The sequence below is a fragment of the Mus caroli genome, unplaced genomic scaffold, assembly GCF_978045245.1.
Source record: "Mus caroli unplaced genomic scaffold, Mus_caroli_1 scaffold_11, whole genome shotgun sequence".
Taxonomy (NCBI): domain Eukaryota; kingdom Metazoa; phylum Chordata; class Mammalia; order Rodentia; family Muridae; genus Mus; species Mus caroli.
The window spans coordinates 99,574,919-99,597,636 of NW_028227266.1; the positions used below are offsets into that span (position 1 = coordinate 99,574,919).

A 22,718-nucleotide genomic window follows, 5' to 3' on the forward strand; every position below is an offset into this window, starting at 1 on the left:
ATGTGCACAAATGAACATATTTACCCACATATTTCACACACACACATAAACATGTTCAAACACAAAAAGAATTTTAGGTTGGGCTGCTTGATACTACAGAACATAAAAGTATCTTCAATGTCTTTTAGAGTTATAACTATTTTGATGTTGTAATTGTTAATACTGGAATGCAACTATATATAAGTACCCAGTACAAAACAGGTGTATGTTTAGAGCCATTTCAAAAACTACAGGAAATTCAGTTGTTTGTATCATTTTATCTTTTTCTTTTCTTTTAATTTTTTTTTTAAGATTTAGTTATTTTATGTATATGAGTACACACCGTAGCTGTATATATAGTTGTGAGCCTTCATCTGGTTGTTGGGAATTGAATTTAGGACCTCTGCTCACTCTTGTAGACCCCGGTCGCTAAGGTCAACCCTGCTTTCTCAGTCCCTGCTCGTTCTGGCCCAAAGATTTATTTATTATTATAAATAATTTTACTGTAGATGTCTTTAGACCTACCAGAAGAAGACATCAGACCTCTTCTGAGGTATTGTGAGCCACCAAGTAGCTGCTGGGATTTGAACTCAGGACCTTTGGAAGAGCAGTCAGTGTTCTTACCTGCTGAGACATCTCACCAGCCTGGATCATTTTTTCAACTCAGGATTTCTTTATGTACCCCTGATTGTCCTAGAACTGAATATGTAGTTCAGGCTGGCCTGAAACTTTACATCTGCTTTTTTTCTGCCTCCCGAGTGCTGAGATTAAAAGTGTGTGCCACTGTGCTTATTTTTGTGAAACAAAATTTTTAAGAGACCCCAGTCTGAAGGTCAAATCTATTTTTTAAAATAAATATCTTAATGTATAATTTTAATGATACATACTGAAGACTTACACTAGGAAACTATTAAAATTGTGTTTTTCATAATTACGCCATTATTGTCTGTAAGAAACATCAGTCATTATATGTATAGTAAGAACATTGCCACATTGTTTGGGGCAACATTCATTGGTATTATGTGGCATTTTGTCTTAGGGTTTCTATTGTTATGAAGAGTCACCATGACCCTGGCTATTCTTATAAAACAAAACATTTAATTGGCACTGACTTACAGATTCAGAGGTTTAATCCATTATCATCATGTTAGAAAACATTGTGACATGGGAGGCAGTGTGTTGCTGGAGAGGATGCTGAGAGTTTTATATCTAGATTGGCAAGCAACAGGAGGAGAGTGACCTCAAGGCCTGGCATGAGCTATTGAAACCTCAAAGTGACATATTGACTCCAATAAGGCAGCACCTATTCCATCAAGGCCAAATCTCATAATAGTGCCACTTCCTCTAGACATATGGGTGCTGTTTTCCTTCAGATCCCCACACATATGCATTGAAAAATGGCAATATTTTATATTTAGAGGAATAATTGCCATAAAATCTTATGGTAAAGCATGGGCAAGAACTGCCAGAAACACCTTGGATTCATTACATTTTTTGACTTTTTACTTTTGATCTTTTATGCTTCAAAAACATTTTATTGTTGCCAGTCTTTGCCTGACCTCAAATTCATTTATGCATACCTCCGTGGTATTATGACTAGCAACTGAAGAATCTTGGAGTTATGTTGTACTGTACTGTACTGTACTATACCATAATTGCTTTTCAGAACTATCATAACAAATTCAGTTGCTTAAAAGAAATGTATTGTTTAACATATTGAGCCCTGTGTTTTTCAGACATTTTCATCTGCACTGCAAAGAAACAATAGATTTATTTAGACTCTTCATTTTGGATTTTATTCCAAGGAAAGCCAGGTCTCCTGTATTGGGTTTGTGGCTAGATTTTGAAAGCGGGGGTGTGCAGCCAAGATTTTTATATTTTTTTGGTCTGGATTTTCCTCTTGTTTCTCATTGTAAGCTTAGGTAAAAGAATTGAGTAAATACCTACGGACCAGAATGCCAGCCTCAATTTTTGTTTTCAGATTAGTCTGCCATCTTTATTCTCCTCCTTGGACAAAGTCTCAGTATTAAAACAGTGACAGATTCTTTGCCAAAATGTGCAATGAATGAATGATCTCTTGGTTCACTTTCCTGTATACTCCTTAGTTTAATATGAAACTCATGAGCACAAATCCCCCACCACCACCATTTAATTAAATTTTGGGATTTTCATCTTCAAATATCTCAACAGAATTTTGCATCATTCTCTCGTCACAGCATGCTAGGGCTTTACTAAGACACACTCCAAACTTTTCCAAATTCATGTCAAGAAGTAATGAAAATCACCCCTCTCTTTTGGTACCAGTTTTCAGATAGGCCTTCTAATCATCATTACATACTTCAGAGAAATACCTTAAAGGAAGAAAGAGTGGTTTTGCCCCCTGGATTTTGCAGGTTTTTGTACAAGTTTGTCTGTTGTACTGCCCAGGGAGCAGAGAGAAATTGCATAAAGGCATAAGAGTCAGAATATTAATTTTCAAAGTCTTCTCAAGTTGACCCACTTTAACCAATATGTTCCATCTTCCACTGTTCAATCCCCCTCCAAGTCTACTGAAGATTTGAACTTGTCAATAGACTAAACCATTGTCAGAACCTTCACTCTAACCCTCTCTGGATATGCACTAACAGTCACATCTAAACATCTTATTTACTAGGATCTAAAGTAGCCCTCACCTCAGCGTTTAACAATCTCGGTGAAACAGTATAGATTGCTATCTGTACAGTATCAAGATGCTATTGCTGTCATGCTTTCTGAAGATACTGAGGGAAGAATTGAATGTAGGCTTCTTGATTTTTATGACATAATACCTGCATTCTATACATGATGGTCTTCCTGTGTATTCATCTGTTTCCAAATTTGTTGTTTCCCTAACGAGATGCATTATATGTACTTAAGTAAGCACTCTATTGTAATATTTCCCTGTCTTTAAATTTTTTGTATTTTGTCACTGGAGTAATGGCTTAGCAGTTTTTGGGTTCTTTCTGTCCTTGCAACAATGTGGTTCAGTTCCAACATGTGATTGGCTACTTGCAATCACCCATGACTCCAGCTTGAGGGTGATCAGACATACTGACCTCTGAGGGCCCCTGTATATACGTGGTTCATATGTATGTTTATGTGCATGCATACATATAGGCATACACACTTATAAACAGATTTTAAGAGGAATTTCAATTGCTATGAACCACTTTCCATATTAGATCACATTCTCAAATACTGAGGTTAAGATTGCCACTCATAGATTTTTTACATCTTTTTCTTTGTCTCATAAACCATATTTTAAATATTTTGGAAGTATATTAGAAACTGCTTCATTAAGTAGTACTGACTGGAATGTGTAACACCAATGAATTAGTTTTTGTGTTGTAAAATTCATAACAAGTATATTTTTGCACTTGTAGTAAGTACAATCATTTGAATAATTTCTTATATATTTATTTACATCATCAGGTGGTCACCTGAAAGTTTGCAAGCAATGAACATTAAATGATAAATGCTATATTTTAAATTTTGATCCTTTTCCAGAATTGCAATACATAGTAGTATGCCAACCATCCTGTGGGGGAGAAGCAGCTCATAGTTAGCCACACAGTCTTCGTAACATGTATAATATTGTGTGTTTCCAGCACTTCTTTTTATTTTTTTTAGATTCTATGTTTTCTGTTCTTACATTCTATCATGTCTGCAAACAATCCATTATTTTATTGATGTGGAATGTTCAGTGTCATATTATAAAATAGTCTTTGTTTAGATTATTGTTACAATAGGCTAAAGCAAGTATGCCAAGCATTTTAAAGTACACCTGGCTAAAGTTTTAAAACTTGTAATAGTTTTTATTACTGCCTTATCAGGGTATATTCACCTCATATATAGAGAAACACGTGTGCTGCCTAGTTTTTTTTTTTTCTATAAATGCTGTTAACAACATATAGCAAGAGTCGGTCTGAAACTATTTTACTGTTGTATGAAACAAAGCCTATGTAGGTGTATATAATAAAAGCAGTTACATTGCTGAATTATTTGACATGAAGTTTTTTTGGAAAATTGGGGCATCAAAAATCAGTGTCCTAGCCGGGCATGGTGGCATACGCCTTTAATCCCAGCACTCGGGAGGCAGATGCAGGCGGATTTCTGAGTTCCAGGACAGCCTGGTCTACAAAGTGAGTTCCAGGACAGCCTGGGCTATACAGAGAAACCCTGTCTTGGAGAAAAAAAAAAAATCAGTGTCCTACAATAGCAAATATGTTGCTTTTGCACAGTAAATAAATTTAAAGCTTAACCCTTATTGATAATGTTGTCTGATATGTGTACCTCTGTGATATACTCCTGTGTTTTGTTAGTGGATTGCAGCAGTGTTAGCTAGGAGTCCTAGATTCCTCATATTTTGAAAACTATGCCTAGTTGAGTTACAAACTACTCAGATAAGGATACTAATTTGATGCATTGTAGAGGAGGAAATGCCATGTAAGTCAGGATGAACCGTGAAGTAATGAAGGCAGAACTAAGCCAGAAGACTTACTCGGAGAGATGTGTTTAAATGTCAGATGATTTCAAAAATAAATTATTCCAAGAAAATACAAAGTTGACCAATGTCTTTTCCCTCTCTTCCTTGTTCTTTTTCCGGTATATATGAATTGAGAGAAAGGAGAGGATCCAAAGCCAATGTGGCAAAACTACACAAGATCTACTGATAATTTTGGACTGAAATTCTATAGTCAGCAAGAGGTTAATTGCTTCTAGTAATGAGGATAATGAGTAGTTTAAAATAATTGGAATTATTCATTCCAGATAAAATGACCAATATTTCAATTTTCTTTTTTTATTGTTTCTTTTTCATTTCAGCTACAAGAAAATCAAGATGAAATTGAAAATATGATGAACTCTATCTTTAAGGGTATATTTGTTCATCGATACCGGTAAGGTATTCTAATCATTTAGAATTTTTTAACCTGAACAGCGGTTGTTTATTTATAGCATAGTTCATATAGCTCTACAACTCTATTTCCTTTTACTCTGTTTTCCTTTTTGGAAAATAGCTTGGTCTATAAATACTAATTTAATATTTGTCAGAAATTTTGCCATCAATATTATTGAAGCATCCTTTCTAACTCAACATTTGTTACTACTGGAGATATACTATGTACTTACATCCTCACAGATGTAAAATGAATTAATGTTATCATAAAATTAATATGGCCTACTAATAAACTATTGAGTATTATGACATTTAATATATTTTAGTGTCCTACCTTTTCCTCCATATAAGTATCTTGTATGGTCAGAGTATCAACTTGTCTTTGTTAAAATACCAGAGCAAAGACAGGAGAAATAAAGGACCAAAGAATTACCAGTATAGTAAAAAGTATGTTGGTTGAAATGAAATTCCTTTAAGCAAGGAAGACAAAACTAAAGAAATACATAACAATGAATTAGTGTTGCATATATATGTAGTTCTTTTAGTTATATGCAGTAAATGAAACAGGTTCACAAGATAGAAGTATTACTTTCAAAAACTTCAAGATTGGTCAATTAATTTTTAAAACAATGAAATTTTTAACGGATGTATAATGGTATGTGATAATTTACTAGAATATTTTAACTCATTACAAAAGAAATATGTTGATAGTACTTTCCTTGTGTGTGCCCTGGCTCGCCAGCAAGAACGACGCTGCAACAGGATCCTTCCACACGCGTTTGTTGGGAGAGCTTGATTGCAGAGGCAAAGTGACCCCAAGCCCAGAACTGGTGCTGTTTATATAGGCCTAGGAGAAGCGTGTCTCACACCCGGATTGGTCATGCATGGGTTATGCTTACCACCTCATTTGCATGCCTACATCTGATTGGTTAACTTCTCTCATCTGATTGGTTAACTTGTCTGTCATCTGATTGGTTAATTCTCAAAACCTCATCTTTGCAAAAAAAAAAAAAAAACTTTACTGCCTATGTATGCGTGGTGGCCAGCGGAAGCCAGCGCCACCCTGCAATGGCACATGTGGCTTCACACAACTTTTTTGTACATAATATTGGACTTTTATATACCATGTCTTTCCTAAGCTACTGTATTAAAATCCAACATTGACATACTTGTTTTTGAAATCTTAATTTAAAAATTGAACTTGAGCCTGAATATCTTGAGTTTTATACAAGACCTACATGATAAAAGGAGAACCACCATCCACAAGTTTTCCTCTGACTTATTACATACAACAACCCCTGCCCCAAATACTGTAAAACAGAAAACAATTTTTTTATTCACTTCACATCCCACTCATTGCCCTCCTCCCACTCACCCCCTCCCACAATCCTTCATCTGTCCTCCTCCCTTTCTCCTCTGAGTGCGTGGGGGACCTCCCAAGTATCCCCCTCACCCTGGCACTTCTAGTCTCTGAAAGGGTATATGCTCATCCTCTCTCACTGAGGTCAGACAATGCAACTCAGCTAGAAGAACATAGCCCATATAATGGCAACCTTTTTGGGAGTGCCTCAGCTCTGGATCTACATGGAGACCAGGCTGTACCTCTGCTACATGTGTAGGATGCCTAGATCTAGCTCATGTATGTTCTTTAGTTATTGGTTCAGACTCTGAGAGCCCAAAGGTTCCAGGTTAGTTAACTCTGTTGATCTTCCTGTGGAGTTCCTATCCCTTCATTTTTCTGCAGTCATTCCTCCTATTCTGCAGGACTCCACAAGATGCAATCACCGTTTAGCTGTGGCTGTCTGCATCTGTCTGAGTCACCTGCTGGGGAGGACCTCTCGGAGGGCAGCCATACTAGACTCTGGTCTACAAGCATATCAGTATGGTTAATAGTGTCAGGGATTGGTGCTTGCCCATCGGATGGTTCTCAAGTTGGACTGGTTATTGGTTGGCAATTCTCTCACTCTCTGCTCCATCCCCTTTGTATCTGCTTTTCTTATAAACGGGAGAGATAAATTTTGTATCCAAGGTTTTATGGGTGGGTTGGTGTCCCTTTCACTCAATTGGGGTCCTTGCCTGGCTACTGGAGGTGGCGTCTTCAGGTTCCATATCCCTAATGCTGTGAGTCACAGCTAAGATCACCCCAAAGCCGGTTTAAAATTGTTTTAATCTGTAACTTCTCGTGAGAAACCCTATTTATTTATTTATTTATTTATTTAGGTTTTTCGAGACAGGGTTTCTCTGTGTAGTCCTGGCTGTCCTGGAACTCACTCTGTAGACCAGGCTGTAGACTCAGAAATCTGCCTGCCTCTGCCTCCCGAGTGCTGGGATTCAAGGTGTGTGCCACCAAGCCCGGCTGTGAGAAACCGTTAAAGATACAGGTATAAGCAAAACATTTTCTGTACGTGACATTACAGCAGAGGAATCCCAGCAGGGTATAACCTATATTTAAAAACTTTAGAGATAAATGAAAATGGATGTCACAACAAATGCACTTGTATAATGAGCAAACACTTCTTAAAACTAGTAACCTAAAATTGTTTTTTTAAAGGTTTCAAAATTTTTTTTCAACAGCTAGTTTGAGATTTCATCTCATCTCAAGTCAAAATGAGTTAATGATCAAGAAAAGAGAATAACAAATGCTTGCAAAAGTGTTGTGAATGAGAAATTTTATTCACTGCTGATGAGAGGTAAACTAGTACAGTCATTCTAGAAACCACCATGCAGGTGTCTCTCAAAAACTAAAAAGAGGGAAGGTGGATGGATGGATGGACAGAAAGAAAAGAGGGAAAAAAGACAAAAAGAAAAAGTTAAAAATAGATCTGCTATATTACCCATTTTTATCATTCCTGTTGATATAGCTATTTGATTCTGTATGCTATCACAGTCATGTTCGTGGTCTTTGGCGAATAAAACTCAATAGCAAAAACGTTGGAAGGAACCTTGATGTCTGAGTCTTAATAAATAGATGATGGAATTGTCATATCTGTGTAACCAACCAATGGACGTTTGTCCAACTATAAAGGAAAGTCGTAATGAGATTTGCAGGAAAATGGACATAGCTGAGAAACGTTTAGCAAAGCAGTCCAAACATAGAATCTCCAAAATTGGCTGTTGGTTCTTATATGTAAATCCTTTTTACATACACACACACACACACATATACATACATACATATATATATATATATAAACATACATATACATTTATATATACACACACACATACATACATACATATGCATGCATACATATACACATACATACATGGATACATATGTAACCTAAATGGGAGAAGAAGTGAGAGTCTATGGCCATAGTTTGTGAAACAGGACAAAAAGACTTAAGGTGGAGGAAATGGGCATCTAGGAATATGAAAGCAGAGAACAGGTTATATGTAAGTCCCACTTCAAAAAGAAATAATCTTATTGATATATAGGTGGATTTGTTTTACTAACCTCATGTTAAAATCTTGAATCTATCTTCTTCAGAGACATTTGTGTGTGTTTAACTTTTTTATATAAAATACATTTGTAGTTTGGAATGCATTTTTTGTTTTTTTGTTTTTTACTTAACACAAAATAATTCAATTTTTATTTATTTTTGGGTTATTTCGTTTAATGTTTTTCACTTTTTATTGGTTATTTTATTTATTTACATTTAAAATGTTATCTCCCTTCCCAGTTTCCCTTCCACAAACCCCTGCACCCCAACTCCTACCTCAGCGCTTTAGCATTGCCCTACCCTGGGAGCCTCCACAAGACAAGGGGTTCCCCTCCCAGTGATGTCCAATAAGGCAATGAATGATCGCTAAAAATCAGCAGTGATTTAAGTCTTTAGCCTTTCATTGCTGTAGAAATTTTATTGCTCATTCATCTCATTATTCATTACTGGCTTTTTTCAAACTTTGTGTCTTTATGTATTAATATTGGTAGGTTTTTACATCATGAAATTTACATTCTATATTTTTAACTTATTGATATACAACTGAAGATTTTTTTTGGAATCAGAACGTTTTTCATTTTATCTACATAAAACCAACTTTGAAAAATGATGAATTTTAATTTTGTTCTTTAGTAATTTTAAACATGTATGTTTGAATTCTGTTTATTCTATACACACCACTCTTATCTCTCTCCCACTTCCATTAGGCTTGCTTTTTTTTGTTGTTGTTTGATTTAGTTATTTGATGTATGTGACTACACTGTAGTTGTCTTCAGACACACCTGAAGAGGGCATCAGATCCCATTACAGATGGTTGTGAGCCACCATGTGGTTGCTGGGAATTGAACTTAGGCCCTCTGGAAGAGCAGTCAGTGCTCTTAACCCCTGAGCCATCTCCCCAACCCACTTAGGCCATTTTTTAAATTCTAATTTCTTTTCTATATTTATGGCTTTTTACTTTGCTTTATGGTTCACTGAGTTTAACCAGGCTTGTCTGTTAGGCCTAGTGGGCTGTCATGTAGATATGTAACTGAAGACAATGAAGCCCTCCCCACTCCCCCCTTCCCGCACCCCAATCTCTCAGAATTATTTGTAGCTAATAGTTCAACAGTGAGTTAAGGGTGCTATAAGTGCTCCCCACATAAATGGCTGATTGTTGACAGGGCCAGTATCTTGTGTACCTTTTAACAGTGCCATCAATTTTTTAAGCCTCTTCCATGGTGATCTCTGACCTTTAAAGTTAGTGTTTTAAATGTCTTGTTTAGAAGTAACCCTCAGCTGTCACTTACTCTTCACATCCTGTCCACCCTTAGTCTTTACATTCTGTGGTGTTTACTACAAGAAGAGTCTTTTATGTTTAAGGCTGAAGAAATACTTTTTTTGTATGTAGATAAAAGCACAAATCCTCTGAAGGCCGCTCTATACTTGTCCATCTTGCAAAGTTATAGTAGTATGCTTCTTCTTGGGATTTTTTTCAAATCCAAGCATGGATTCTTTTACAAGGTTTACGGTATGAGGAATAGATCCTCTTGATGTGGAGTAGTCCTAATAGGCAGGCAGAGACTGTTTGCTTATATCATAATGACACTACTGTACAGATAGGTATAGCTTGCCTGACTATTATTGCAATTTTCAGGGTTCTTAGCTCCTTAAGGCCATTAATTTCTCCATCCATCCTTTATATCTTGTCTCTGATTCCTTTTTTGTACACCACACATCTGGTATCTTTTATAACACTACCAGGACTGCAAGAGCTATTCAGCAGGCAGGAAACTTCCCCAGCTTGATTTCTCCATATGTTACAATTAGGGTACTTAGTGTCCTTCAAATAGAGTCTCATCTTTTACTTATGTCCAGCATGATCAATAATTTGTTTTGTCCCCTGCATTCTACCAGACTGGCAACTTCTACAGTGATGTTTCACAATTGACACTGGAGTTTTGATTTAGTGACTGCCTTTGCTTCTCTTCTCGGGTGAAACTTTAGCAATATATGGTGTCTTCCACCAAAACTCTTAATTAGTTGGTTTATCAGAAAATATATTCCTATCTTTTTTTTTCAGTCCCCTTCATTTTGCTTAATCCTCTCCTATCGTAACTTTTCCATTGTCCATGCGTAAAGGTTTCTTCTCTCAGTATACCTTATCTCCTCTTTCTCTTTTCCTGTGTTCTTTCTCTGTGCTCTTCAAATCTCTACTTTATTCCTGCTGTTCCCTTTTAACACAAGACACAAATGAGTTTAAGCTACGATTTACATATAATAATGAAAATGTGGGCCTTGGTTACCTAGCACAATCAGTATAATTTTTTTCTGATTCCATTTGTTCACCAAGTATTTTATAATTTCAGTTTACTTAATAGTTGAATAAAATGTTATTTTGTGCATGTCCCATATTATCACTATTTATTTCTCAAATGATGGACATCTATGCTGATTCAATTTATTTAAGGCTAGAAATAGAAATAACTTAAGACCCAGCAGGGATTTATACTGTCCTGGATAGATACCTATGTTCAGTGCTGTTGTATCTGCAGTAGCTAAAAGCCCCACTTCTTTCATTGGTTTTGGGAATAAGGATAATATGTTTTTAAACTCTCAGTTTATATCTTCTCAGTATGTGTGTATTAACATTGGTTTGGGAACGTGCTTTTCTTTTTATTTTTCTTTTCTTTTTTTTTTTTTTTTTTTTCTTTTTTTAAATTTATGTTTAAAGCCTGGTCTCACTCTCAGCCCAAGGTAGTCACTGACTTGGCAAAATCCTCCTATCTTAGTCAGGTCGTGAATTTATAGGTATGATCAACCCAAGCAGCTTTATCTTTTTATTCATTTTGTAAGTTATTTGACATTTTTCTTACATAATTTTTTACTACTGTTAAGATTTCTTGTATTAAATCAGAAATGAAAAGGGAGACATAACAACAGATCCTGAAGAAATCCAAAACACCATCAGATCCTTCTACAAAAGGCTATACTCAACAAAACTGGAAAACCTGGACGAAATGGAGAAATTTCTAGACAGATACCAGGTACCAAAGTTAAATCAGGATCAAGTTAACGATCTAAACAGTTCCATATCCCCTAAAGAAATAGAAGCAGTCATTAATAGTCTCCCAGTCAAAAAAAGCCCAGGACCAGATGGTTTTAGTGCAGAGTTCTATCAGACCTTCAAAGAATATCTAATTCCAGTTCTGCACAAACTATTCCACAAAATTGAAGTAGACGGAACTCTACCCAACTCATTCTAGGAAGCCACAATTACTCTGATACCTAAACCACAGAAAGATCCAACAAAGATAGAGAACTTCAGACCAATTTCCCTTATGAATATAGATGCAAAAATCCTCAATAAAATTCTTGCTAACCGAATCCAAGAACACATTAAAGCAATCATCCATCCTGACCAAGTAGGTTTTATTCCAGGGATGCAGGGATGGTTTAATATACGGAAATCCATCAACGTAATCCATTATATAAACAAACTCAAAGACAAAAACCAAATGATCATCTCGTTAGATGCGGAAAAAGCATTTGACAAGATCCAGCACCCATTCATGATAAAAGTCTTGGAAAGATCAGGAATCCAAGGCCCATATCTCACCATGATGAAAGCAATCTACAACAAACCAGTAGCCAACATCAAAGTAAATGGTGAGAAGCTTGAAGCAATCCCTCTAAAATCAGGGACTAGACAGGGCTGTCCACTTTCTCCATACCTATTCAACATTGTACTTGAAGTCCTAGCCAGAGCAATTCGACAACAAAAGGAGATCAAGGGGATACAAATTGGAAAAGATGAAGTCAAAATATCACTTTTTGCAGATGATATGATAGTATATATAAGTGACGCTAAAAATTCCACCAGAGAACTCCTAAACCTGATAAACAGCTTCGGTGAAGTAGCTGGATATAAAATTAACTCAAACAAATCAATGGCTTTTCTCTACACAAAGAATAAACAGGGTGAGAAAGAAATTAGGGAAACAACACCCTTCTCAATAGTCACAAATAATGTAAAATATCTTGGCGTGAATCTAACTTAGGAAGTGAAAGATCTGTATGATAAGAACTTCAAGTTTCTGAAGAAAGAAATTAAAGATCTCAGAAGATGGAAAGATCTCCCATGCTCATGGATTGGCAGGATCAACATTGTAAAGAAGGCTATCTTGCCAAAAGCAATCTACAGATTCAATGCAATCCCCATCAAAATTCCAACTCGATTCTTCAACGAATTAGAAAGAGCAATTTGCAAATTCATCTGGAATAACAAAAAACCTAGGATAGCAAAAACTCTTCTCAAGGATAAAAGAACCTCTGGTGGAATCATCATGCCTCACCTAAAGCTTTACTACAGAGCAATTGTGATAAAAACTGCATGGTACTGGTACAGTGACAGACAAGTAGACAAATGGAATAGAATTGAAGACCCAGAAATGAACCCACACAGCTACGGTCACTTGATCTTCGACAAGGGAGCTAAAACCATCCAGTGGAAGAAAGACAGCATTTTCAACAAATGGTGCTGGCACAACTGGTTGTTATCATGTAGAAGAATGCGAATCGATCCTTTCCTATCTCCTTGTACTAAGATCAAATCTAAGTGGATCAAGGAACTTCACATAAAACCAGAGACACTGACACTTATAGAAGAGAAAGTGGGGAAAAGCCTTGAAGATATGGGCACAGGGGAAAAATTCCTGAACAGAACAGGAATGGCTTGCATGGTAAGATCAAGAATTGACAAATGAGACCTCATGAAACTGCAAAGCTTCTGCAAGGCAAAAGACACCGTCAATAAGACAAAAAGACCACCAACAGATTGGGAAAGGATCTTTACCTATCCTAAATCAGATAAGGGACTAATATCCAATATATACAAGGAACTCAAGAAGGTGGACTCCAGAAAATCAAATAACCCCATTAAAAAATGGGGCTCAGAACTGAACAAAGAATTCTCACCTGAGGAATACCGAAAGGCAGAGAAGCACCTGAAAAAATGTTCAACATCCTTAATCATCAGGGAAATGCAAATCAAAACAATCCTGAGATTCCACCTCACACCAGTCAGAATGGCTAAGATCAAAAATTCAGGTGACAGCAGATGCTGGCGAGGATGTGGAGAAAGAGGAACACTCCTCCATTGTTGGTGGGATTGCAAGCTTGTACAACCACTCTGGAAATCAGTCTGGCGGTTCCTCAGAAAATTGGACATAGTACTACAGGAGGATCCTGCAATACCTCTCCTGGGCATATATCCAGAAGATGTCCCAACCGGTAAGAAGGACACATGCTCCACTATATTCATAGCAGCCTTATTTATAATAGCCAGAAGTTGGAAAGAACCCAGATGCCCCCCAACAGAGGAATGGATACAGAAAATGTGGTACATTTACACAATGGAGTACTACTCAGCTATTAAAAAGAATGAATTTATGAAATTCCTAGGCAAATGGATGGACCTGGAGGGCATCATCCTGAGTGAGGTAACACAATCACAAAGGAACTCACACAATATGTACTCACTGATAAGTGGATATTAGCCCAAAACTTAGGATACCCAAGATATATAATACAAGCTGCTAAGCACATGAAACTGAAGAAGAATGAAGACCAAAGTGGGGGAACAAAACATCCATGGAAGGAGTTACAGAAACAAAGATTGGAGCTGTGACGTAAGGATGGACCATCTAGAGACTGCCATACCCAGGGATCCATCCCATAATCAGCTTCCAAACGCTGACACCATTGCATACATTAGCAAGATTTTGCTGAAAGGACCCTGATATAGCTGTCTGTTGTGAAACTATGCTGGGGCCTAGCAAACACAGAAGTGGATGCTCACAGTCAGCTAGTGGATGGATCACAGGGCTCCCAATGGAGGAGCTGGAGAAAGCACCCAAGGAGCTAAAGGGACCAGCAACCCTATAGGTGGTACAACATTGTATACTAACCAGTACCCCGGAGCTCTTGACTCTAGCTGCATATGTATCAAAAGATGGCCTAGTCGGCCATCACTGGAAAGAGAGGCCCATTGGACACACAAACTTTGTGTGCCCCAGTACAGGGGAACGCCAGGGCCAAAAAAAAAAAAAAAAAAAAAAAAAGGGAATGGGTGGGTAGGGAAATGGGGGAGAGGGGGGAGGGTATGGGGGACTTTTTGGATAGCATTGGAAATGTAATTGAGGAAAATACGTAATAAAATATATATATATAAAAAGATTTCTTGTATTGTCTTTTCTATATTACTGTAGGTTTTTAAGTGTTGTTTCTGTTATTATATTTATTTTTTTCTTTTTACTTCCCTATTCACTTATTGACTGTTGGTAACAACATATTTTTCATGTTTTTATATTTAAAATTCGTCTTGTTATTAACTTTCCCAATGTTGACAAGTTGTGATACATGCTATGAGTTCATTTGATGTTTCTTGTTTTCTTTCTTCTCAAAGTTATTTTATGACTCACCATATGTTTTATTGGATATGCTGAAGGGATACGAGAATATATATCAAATAAATGCTTCAGAAATGTTCTGCAAATATTTATTTAGTCTTCTTGGACTTAGTTTTTTTCTTACTTGGAGATGTTATTTTCTCCATGATGTACATGATATGTTAAGGTCTTCAGCTATTACTATATTAATGTCTACTTTGGCTTTAATTACAATAATGTTTTATATAATTGTGTAATTACATCATATTGTAGTGGTGGTTATACAGATCGTTTATTATTGCGAATTAAACATCCTTTTCTTAATACTTTTTAATTCATCATTTGTTTAATCCAATCAAAGTCTAGGTACTCCTGATAACTTATGGTTTGTTTTTTTTTTTTTGTTTTTGTTTTTTTTTTTTTGGTTTCTTATGGTTTCTGTTGTCATGGTATATTGCTTTCTATTCTTTACATTCAGTTTTTGTGATATTACGTTTATGTGGTTTGCTCTTTATAGTCATTATGTCTTGAGCAGTTTTAGTTTGTTTAATACATATAGCCAGTCTTCCCTTTAAGGTGGTTGGTTGTTGGTAAGATTGTTCTGTATTGTATTTGTGTTTTCTTTTTCCTGTTCTCTGATAAAATTGATAATATTTTCTTTTACTTGTATCAGCTCTAAGTTTTTACGTTCATATGTTTTTGTGATAGTAATTATATTTTTTTCTTTCTACTGTTTGGGAATACTTCACTGTTCAGTTTCATAGCCATTCTATGCAATGTTTTGCAGTATTTGCTTATATTTGAAAGCTTTGTTTAACTTTTTTTTTTCTAAATGATAGCTTTACTAAGGCTATTAGTGTTGATTAGCACGTACTTGCTTGCTTACTGATTGTTGGGAACTTTGAATTCATTATATCATCCTTTCATTACACATTACCTTTCTGAGAGGTCCTTAAGTGAGTGTCTTACACGATACTTGGTGATTTTTTTCTTGATACTTTTAGAGGTATTTCTTGTTGATTAATATCTAATTGTGCATATTGAATGTGTCACAGTGTGAGTGTGGTGCTCACATAGGCAAGGAAAGAGTTTTCCATTCTCTGGACCAGAGCTGTAGGCAGTTGTGAGCCACCTGGTTTGAATGCCAAAAATTGAATGTTAGGTCCTCTTAAGAGGAGAATGTAATCTAAAGAACTGAAGTATCTCTCCAGCTTCTGGAAGTTATTTTCTTGTTCTCTTTATAATTTGAATATCACTACTCAGTCAAGACCATTTTTTATCAGTTGTTTTAGATACCATTCATTTGTCCTAGTGTATCTATATGGCTCAATGATTTGAAGCATTTACAGAAATGATTTCATTCAATACACAGTGTATGTCTTTCACTTATATGGTTTTTCAATTGCGGTGGATCCATATTTCATATGAGGGCAACTCTATATAACACTCACTGTTATGGCCATGTTTGTTTACATCAACATGTATGGGGTTTCCTTTTTCTACATCATTGCCAGCATTTTTGTATGAATATATTTTTATAATAGCCAGTTTTTCCAAGCTGAAATTTTATCTAGTAAAAGATTTCTGTTTTCCTTGATACAGAAGGTTTTAATGTACTTGTCAGGTACTTGAATTGTTTATTTTGATATATTTATTTGATAAAATTCTACTTCTTTTTTTTTAATTAGGTATTTATTTAATTTACATTTCCCAACCTATCCCAAATGTCCCCCACACGCTTCTCCACCCACTCCCACTTCTTGGCCCTGGCGTTCCCCTGTACTGAGGCATATAAAGTTTGCACGACCAATGGGCCTCTCTTTCCAGTGATGGCTGACTAGGCCATCTTCTGATTCATATGGGGTAGAGACTCAAGCTCCAGGGGGTACTGGTTAGTTCATACTGTTTTTCCACCTATAGGGTGGCAGATCCCCCCCAGCTCCTTGGGTGCTTTCTCTAGCTCCTCCTTTGAGGGCCCTGTGATCCATCCAATAGCTGACTGTGAGCATCCACTTCTGTGTTTGCTAGGCCCCGGCATCTTCTCACAAGAGACAGCTATATCTGGGTACTTTGAGCAAAATCTTGCTAGTGTATGCAATGGTATCAGCGTTTGGAAGCTGATTATGGGATGGAATCCCCGGATATGGTAGTCTCTAGATGGTCCATCCTTTCGTCTCAGCTCCAAAATTTGTCTCTGTAACTCCTTCCATGGGTGTTTTGTTCCCAATTCTAAGAAGGGGCAAAATGTCCACACTTTTGTCATCGTTATTCTTGAGTTTCATCTGTTTCCCAAATTGTATCTTATATCTTGGGTTTTCTAAGTTTCTGGGCTAATATCCACTTATCAGTGAGTACATATTGTGAGTTCTTTTGTGATTAGGTTACCTCACTCAGGATGATGCCCTCCAGGTCTATCCATTTGCCTAGGAATTTCATCATTCATTCTTTTTAATAGCTGAGTAGTACTCCATTGTGTAAATGTACCACATTTTCTGTATCCATTCCACTATTGAGGGGCATCTGGGTTCTTTCCATCTTCTGGCTATTATAAATAAGGCTGCTATGAACATAGTGGAGCATGTGTCCTTCTTACCGGTTGGTACATCTTCTGGATATATGCCCAGGATAGGTATTGCAGGATCCTCCAGTAGTACTATGTCCAATTTTCTGAGGAACCGCCCGATTGATTTCCAGAGTGGTTGTACAAGCTTGCAATTCCACCAACAATGGAGGAGTGTTCCTCTTTCTCCACATCCTTGCCAGCATCTGCTGTCACCTGAATTTTTGATGTTAGCCATTCTGACTGGTGTGAGGTGGAATCTCAGGGTTGTTTTGATTTGCATTTTCCTCATGATTAAGGATGTTGAACATTTTTTCAGGTGCTTCTCAGCCATTCACTATTCCTCAGGTGAGAATACTTTGTTTAGCTCTGAGCCCCATTTTTAAATGGGGTTATTTGCTTTTTCTGGAGTCCACCTTCTTGAGTTCTTTTTATATGTTTGATATTAGTCCGCTATCCGATTTAGGATAGGTAAAGATCCTTTTCCAATCTGCTGGTGGCCTTTTTGTCTTATTGACAGTGTGTTTTGTCTTGCAGAAGCTTTGCAATTTTATGAAGTCCCATTTGTCGATTCTCGATCTTACAGCACAAGCCATTGCTGTTCTATTCAGGAATTTTTCCCCTGTGCCCATATCTTCAAGGCTTTTCCCTACTTTCTCCTCTATAAGTTTCACTGTCTCTGGTTTTATGTGGAGTTCCTTAATCCACTTAAATTTGACCTTAGTTCAAGGAGATAGGAATGGATCAGTTTGCATCCTAAATGATAACTGTCAGTTGTGCCACTGACATTTCTTGAAAATGCTGTCTTTTTTCCACTGGATGTTTTTAGATCCCTTGTCAAAGATCAAGTGACCATAAGTGTGTGGGTTCATTTCTGAGTTTTTAATTCTATTCCATTGGTCTATTTGTTTGTCCTATAACAGTACCATGCAGTTTTTATCACAATTGCTCTGTAGTGCAGCTTTAGGTCAGGCATGGTGATTCCACCAGAGGTTTTGTATCCTTGACAAGAGTTTTTGCTATCCTAGGTTTTTTGTTATTCCAGATGAATTTGCAGATTGCCATTTCTAATTCATTGAAGAATTGAGTTGGAATTTTGATGGAGATTGCATTGAATCTGTAGATTGCTTTTGGCAAGATAGCCATTTTTACTATATTGATCCTGCCAATCCATGAGCATGGGAGATCTTTTCATCTTTTGAGATCTTTAATTTCTTTCTTCAGAGACTTGAAGTTCTTATTGTACAGATCTTTCACTTCCTTAGTTAGAGTCACGCCAAGGTATTTTATATTATTTGTGACTATTGACAAGGGTGTTGTTTCCCTAATTTCTTTCTCACCCTGTTTATTCTTTGTGTAGACAAAGGCCATTGACTTGTTTGAATTAATTTTATATCCACCTACTTCACTGAAGCTGTTTATCAGGTTTAGGAGTTCTCTTGTGGAATTTTTAGGGTCACTCATATATACTATCATATCATCTGCAAAAAGTGATATTTTGACTTCTTCCTTTCCAATTTGTATCCCCTTGATCTCCTTTTGTTGTCGAATTGCTCTGGCTAGGACTTCAAGTACTATGTTGAATAGGTAAGTGGGCAGCCTTGTCTAGTCCCTGATTTTAGTGGGGTTGCTTCCAGTTTCTCACCATTTTCTTTGATGTTGGTTACTGGTTTGCTGTAGATTGCTTTTATCATGTTTAGGTATGGGCCTTGAATTCCTGATGTTTCCAAGACTTTTATCATGAATGGGTGTTGGATTTTGTAAAATGCTTTTTTCCAGTCTAAGAAGATGATCATGCGGTCTTTGTCTTTGAGTTTGTTTATATAATGGATTAGGTTGATGGATTTCCGTATATTAAACCATCCATGCATCCCTGAATTGAAATCTACTTGGTCAGGATGGATGATTGTTTGATGTTCTTGGATTCGGTCAGCAAGACTTTTATCGAGTATTTTTGCATCTATATTCATAAGGGAAATTGGTCTGAAGTTCTCTATTTTTGTTGGGTCTTTCTGTGGTTTAGGTATCAGAGTAATTGAGGCTTCATAAGGAAATTGTTCTGAAGTTCTCTATCTTCGTTGGGTCTTTCTGTGGTTTAGGTATCAGTGTAATTGTGGCTTCCTAGAATGAGTTGGGTAGAGTACATTCTGCTTCTGTTTTGTGGAATAGTTTGTGAAGAACTGGAATTAGATCTTCTTTGATTGTCTGATAAAACTCTGCACTAAACCCATTTGGTCCTGGGCTTTTATTGGTTGGGAGACTATTGATAACTGCTTCTATTTCTTTAGGGGATAGGGACTGTTTAGATCATTTACCTTATCCTGATTTAACTTTGGTACCTGGTAACTGTCTAGAAATTTATCCATTTCATCCAGATTTTCCAGTTTTGTTGAGTATAGCCTTTTGTAGAAGGATCTGATGGTGTTTTGGATTTCTTCAGGATCTGTTGTTATGTGTCCCTTTTCATTTTTCATTTTGTTAATTAGGATGCTGTCCCTGTGTCCTCTAGTGAGTTTGGCTAAGGGTTTATCTATCTTGTTGATTTTTCTCAAAGAACCAGCTCCTCATTTTGCTTCCTTTTGTTCTAGTGCTTTTAGGTGTGTTGTCAAGCTGCTAGTGTGTTTCTCTCCAGTTTCTTTTTGGAGGCACTCAGAGATATGAGTTTTCCTTTTAGAAATGCTTTCATTGTTTCCCATAAGTTTGGGTATGTTGTGGCTTCATTTTCATTAAAGTCTAAAACGTCCTTAATTTCTTTCTTTCTTCTTTCCTTGACCAAGGTATCATTGAGAAGAGTGTTGTTCAGTTTCCATGTGAATGTTGGCTTTCTATTATTTATTTTGTTATTGAAAATCAGCCTTAGTCCATGGTGATCTGATAGGATGCATGGGACAATTTCAATATTTTTGTATCTGTTGAGGCTTGTTTTGTGACCAATTATGTGGTCAATTTTGGAGAAGGTACCATGAGGTCCTGAGAAGAACCTATATCCTTGTGTTTTAGGATAAATGTTCTCTAGATATCTGTTAGATCCATTTGTTTCATAACTTCTGTTAGTTTCACTGTGTCCCTGTTTAGTTTCTGTTTCCATGATCTGTTCATTGGTGAAAGTGGTATGTTGAAGTCTCCCACTATTATTGTGTGAAGTGCAATGTGTGCTTTGAGCTTTACTAAAGTTTCTTTAATGAATGTGGTTGTCTTTGTATTTTGAGCATAGATATTCAGAATTGAGAGTTCCTCTTGGAAGATTTTACCTTTGATGAGTATGAAGTGCCCGTCCTTGTCTTTTTTGATGACTTTGCGTTGGACGTCGATTTTTATTAGATATTAGAATGGCTTCTCCAGTCACAATGGCTGAAGCTGCAGAGTTGCTGCTTGCTGGATCTAGAACATGGCCCCCTTGTTCTATTACATCATTACCAGCTTTCTGTTTTCCAACTCCTCAGTGTCTAAGCTTGGTTGTCCTGGAACTTGCTAACAAGGCCACACCTCCTAATAGTGCCACACCCAGGACCAAGCATATTTAAAGTACCATATTATGTCAAAAGGTACCTTGTTTAGAATCGTAACATTCTTAGTCCCAGGGTATGGAAGCAACAGAAGCATCTTAGTTACTTTTCTGTTGCTGTAATAAATTATGCTGAAAGAGTAATTGTATGTCAGAAAGATTTGTTGTTTTTATTGTTTTTGGTTTTTTTTCAGCTAAGGATACATTCCATTATGGTTGAAACTCAAGGCAGCATGAGCTTAAAACAGCTTCAAATTTTGTAGTCTGTTAGAAAGATGAAATAATGATTGCTTGTGCTTATCTGGCTTTCTACCCAAATTTCAACTTTAAGGCGCATAGTTTTGCTCTCCTTTGTGTGTTTGAGGCATGATCTCCCCATGTAGCCCTGGTCACCCTTTTATTCAAGGTATAGACCAGATTGACCTGGAACTCACATAGATTCTCCTGCCTCTGCATCCTGAGTGCTGGGAATAAAGGCATGAGTCACCTCAACCATTGACAATATTTTTCTTAAATACAATATTTTTATTAATACTTTGAGAATTTAATATAAGTTATACAATGCACTTTCAACCAGTTCACCTCCCACAACTACTCTTAGTTCCGTTTCCTACCCTCACTATTTTTCGTTTCAAAAAGTAATTCACTGAATCCAATTTTTCGTTTCTGTACATTAATGATAGAGCCATGTACTGGAATATTGTCTACTTACCAGGGCCCACATCCTTAATGAAAACACTCTGCTTTCCCTTTCAGCTAACAACTGATGATAGTTATCACCTAGGTGTGGGAGCTTTTGCCAGCTGCTATGAGGTAATGATCACAGCTGTGTTGTTAGGGTCAGAAGATACCAATTCTCCACTTTTTCCTGGATCTTTGCTTCTTACAGTTTTACTGCCTCCTTTTTTTATGGTGGTCCCTGAGATAGGGTGAGGTGGTATAATATAAATAGTTTATTTATGGCTGAGCATTCTCTGGTTTTCTCCTTTCTATGCAGTCCAGAACCCAAGTCAAGGGAATGGTCCTGCCCTCCTTTAAAGTGGATCGTTCCATGTTAATTAACCTAATCAAGATGATTCATTACAGAGGCAAGGAAAGTCAATTGAAAGCCACAGAAAGAATACTACATTATGTTGCTCTTATTTGCAGTTGATTTAAATAGTAATGTCATAAAGAAAATACTGGTTATTACCTAATGGTCAAATTAGCAGGGAGAAAGACAGAAAATAGATTGTGTACTGTGATAGTACAAAGAAAGTCTTAGTATACATCGCATAGTATAATGGATGTAGTTTAGGATAATATGTTTAAAAATTACCCCCTCCAGGAGTATTTTCGGTGGTTTTAGTGTTTTGTTTGTTTGTTTATTTGTTTGTTTTTAAGAATAGTTATTTGGTGGAAAATTTAAGCTGGCCTTAAATTAATAATCTTCCTCTATCAGCCTTCCAATCAAGCTAGAATTAAAGGTGTGTGCCACTATGCCTGGTATTGAATGTTCTTACTATTAAATAAATATTTAAGATAATACATATGTCAGCCACCCTGAATTTGACTAAGATAAAATATTTATATACCTGGAGAATTATGTCAGATAAGTATATAATTATTGTGAATCAAAAATTAATCTATAAACAAAAATATGGTCTAGTATGTTACTAACTACAAGTTTTATGTATATAATTGATAGGATAAGAAATTTCTCAAAGTTTAATGCATATATGATTCATTTCTGTTTTGAGGTCATGAAGGGTTTTTATTCCTAATTAGTTTTTCCATACTAGAAAATTTTAGATGATTATGTTTATCATTGGCTTTCATATCCTGTGGATTTGAATTGGTTTCTAGTTTCGTGAGCTCATTTACATGGACTTTCTTTGGTGCAGAAGGT

At 36.5% G+C, this 22,718-nt stretch overlaps 1 protein-coding gene across 7 annotated transcripts in view; it reads left to right on the forward strand.

Annotated features, from left to right (window-relative positions):
• Nucleotides 1-22,718, forward strand: part of Stag1 (STAG1 cohesin complex component) — a 321,639-nt gene that overhangs the window by 168,453 nt on the left and 130,468 nt on the right. For all 7 annotated transcript variants that reach the window (XM_021171587.2, XM_021171588.3, XM_085827945.1 and 4 more), the window contains one exon: nucleotides 4,822-4,895. In XM_021171587.2, coding sequence (XP_021027246.1) covers nucleotides 4,822-4,895 — 74 coding nt within the window. The remainder of the gene's footprint in view (nucleotides 1-4,821; nucleotides 4,896-22,718) is intronic.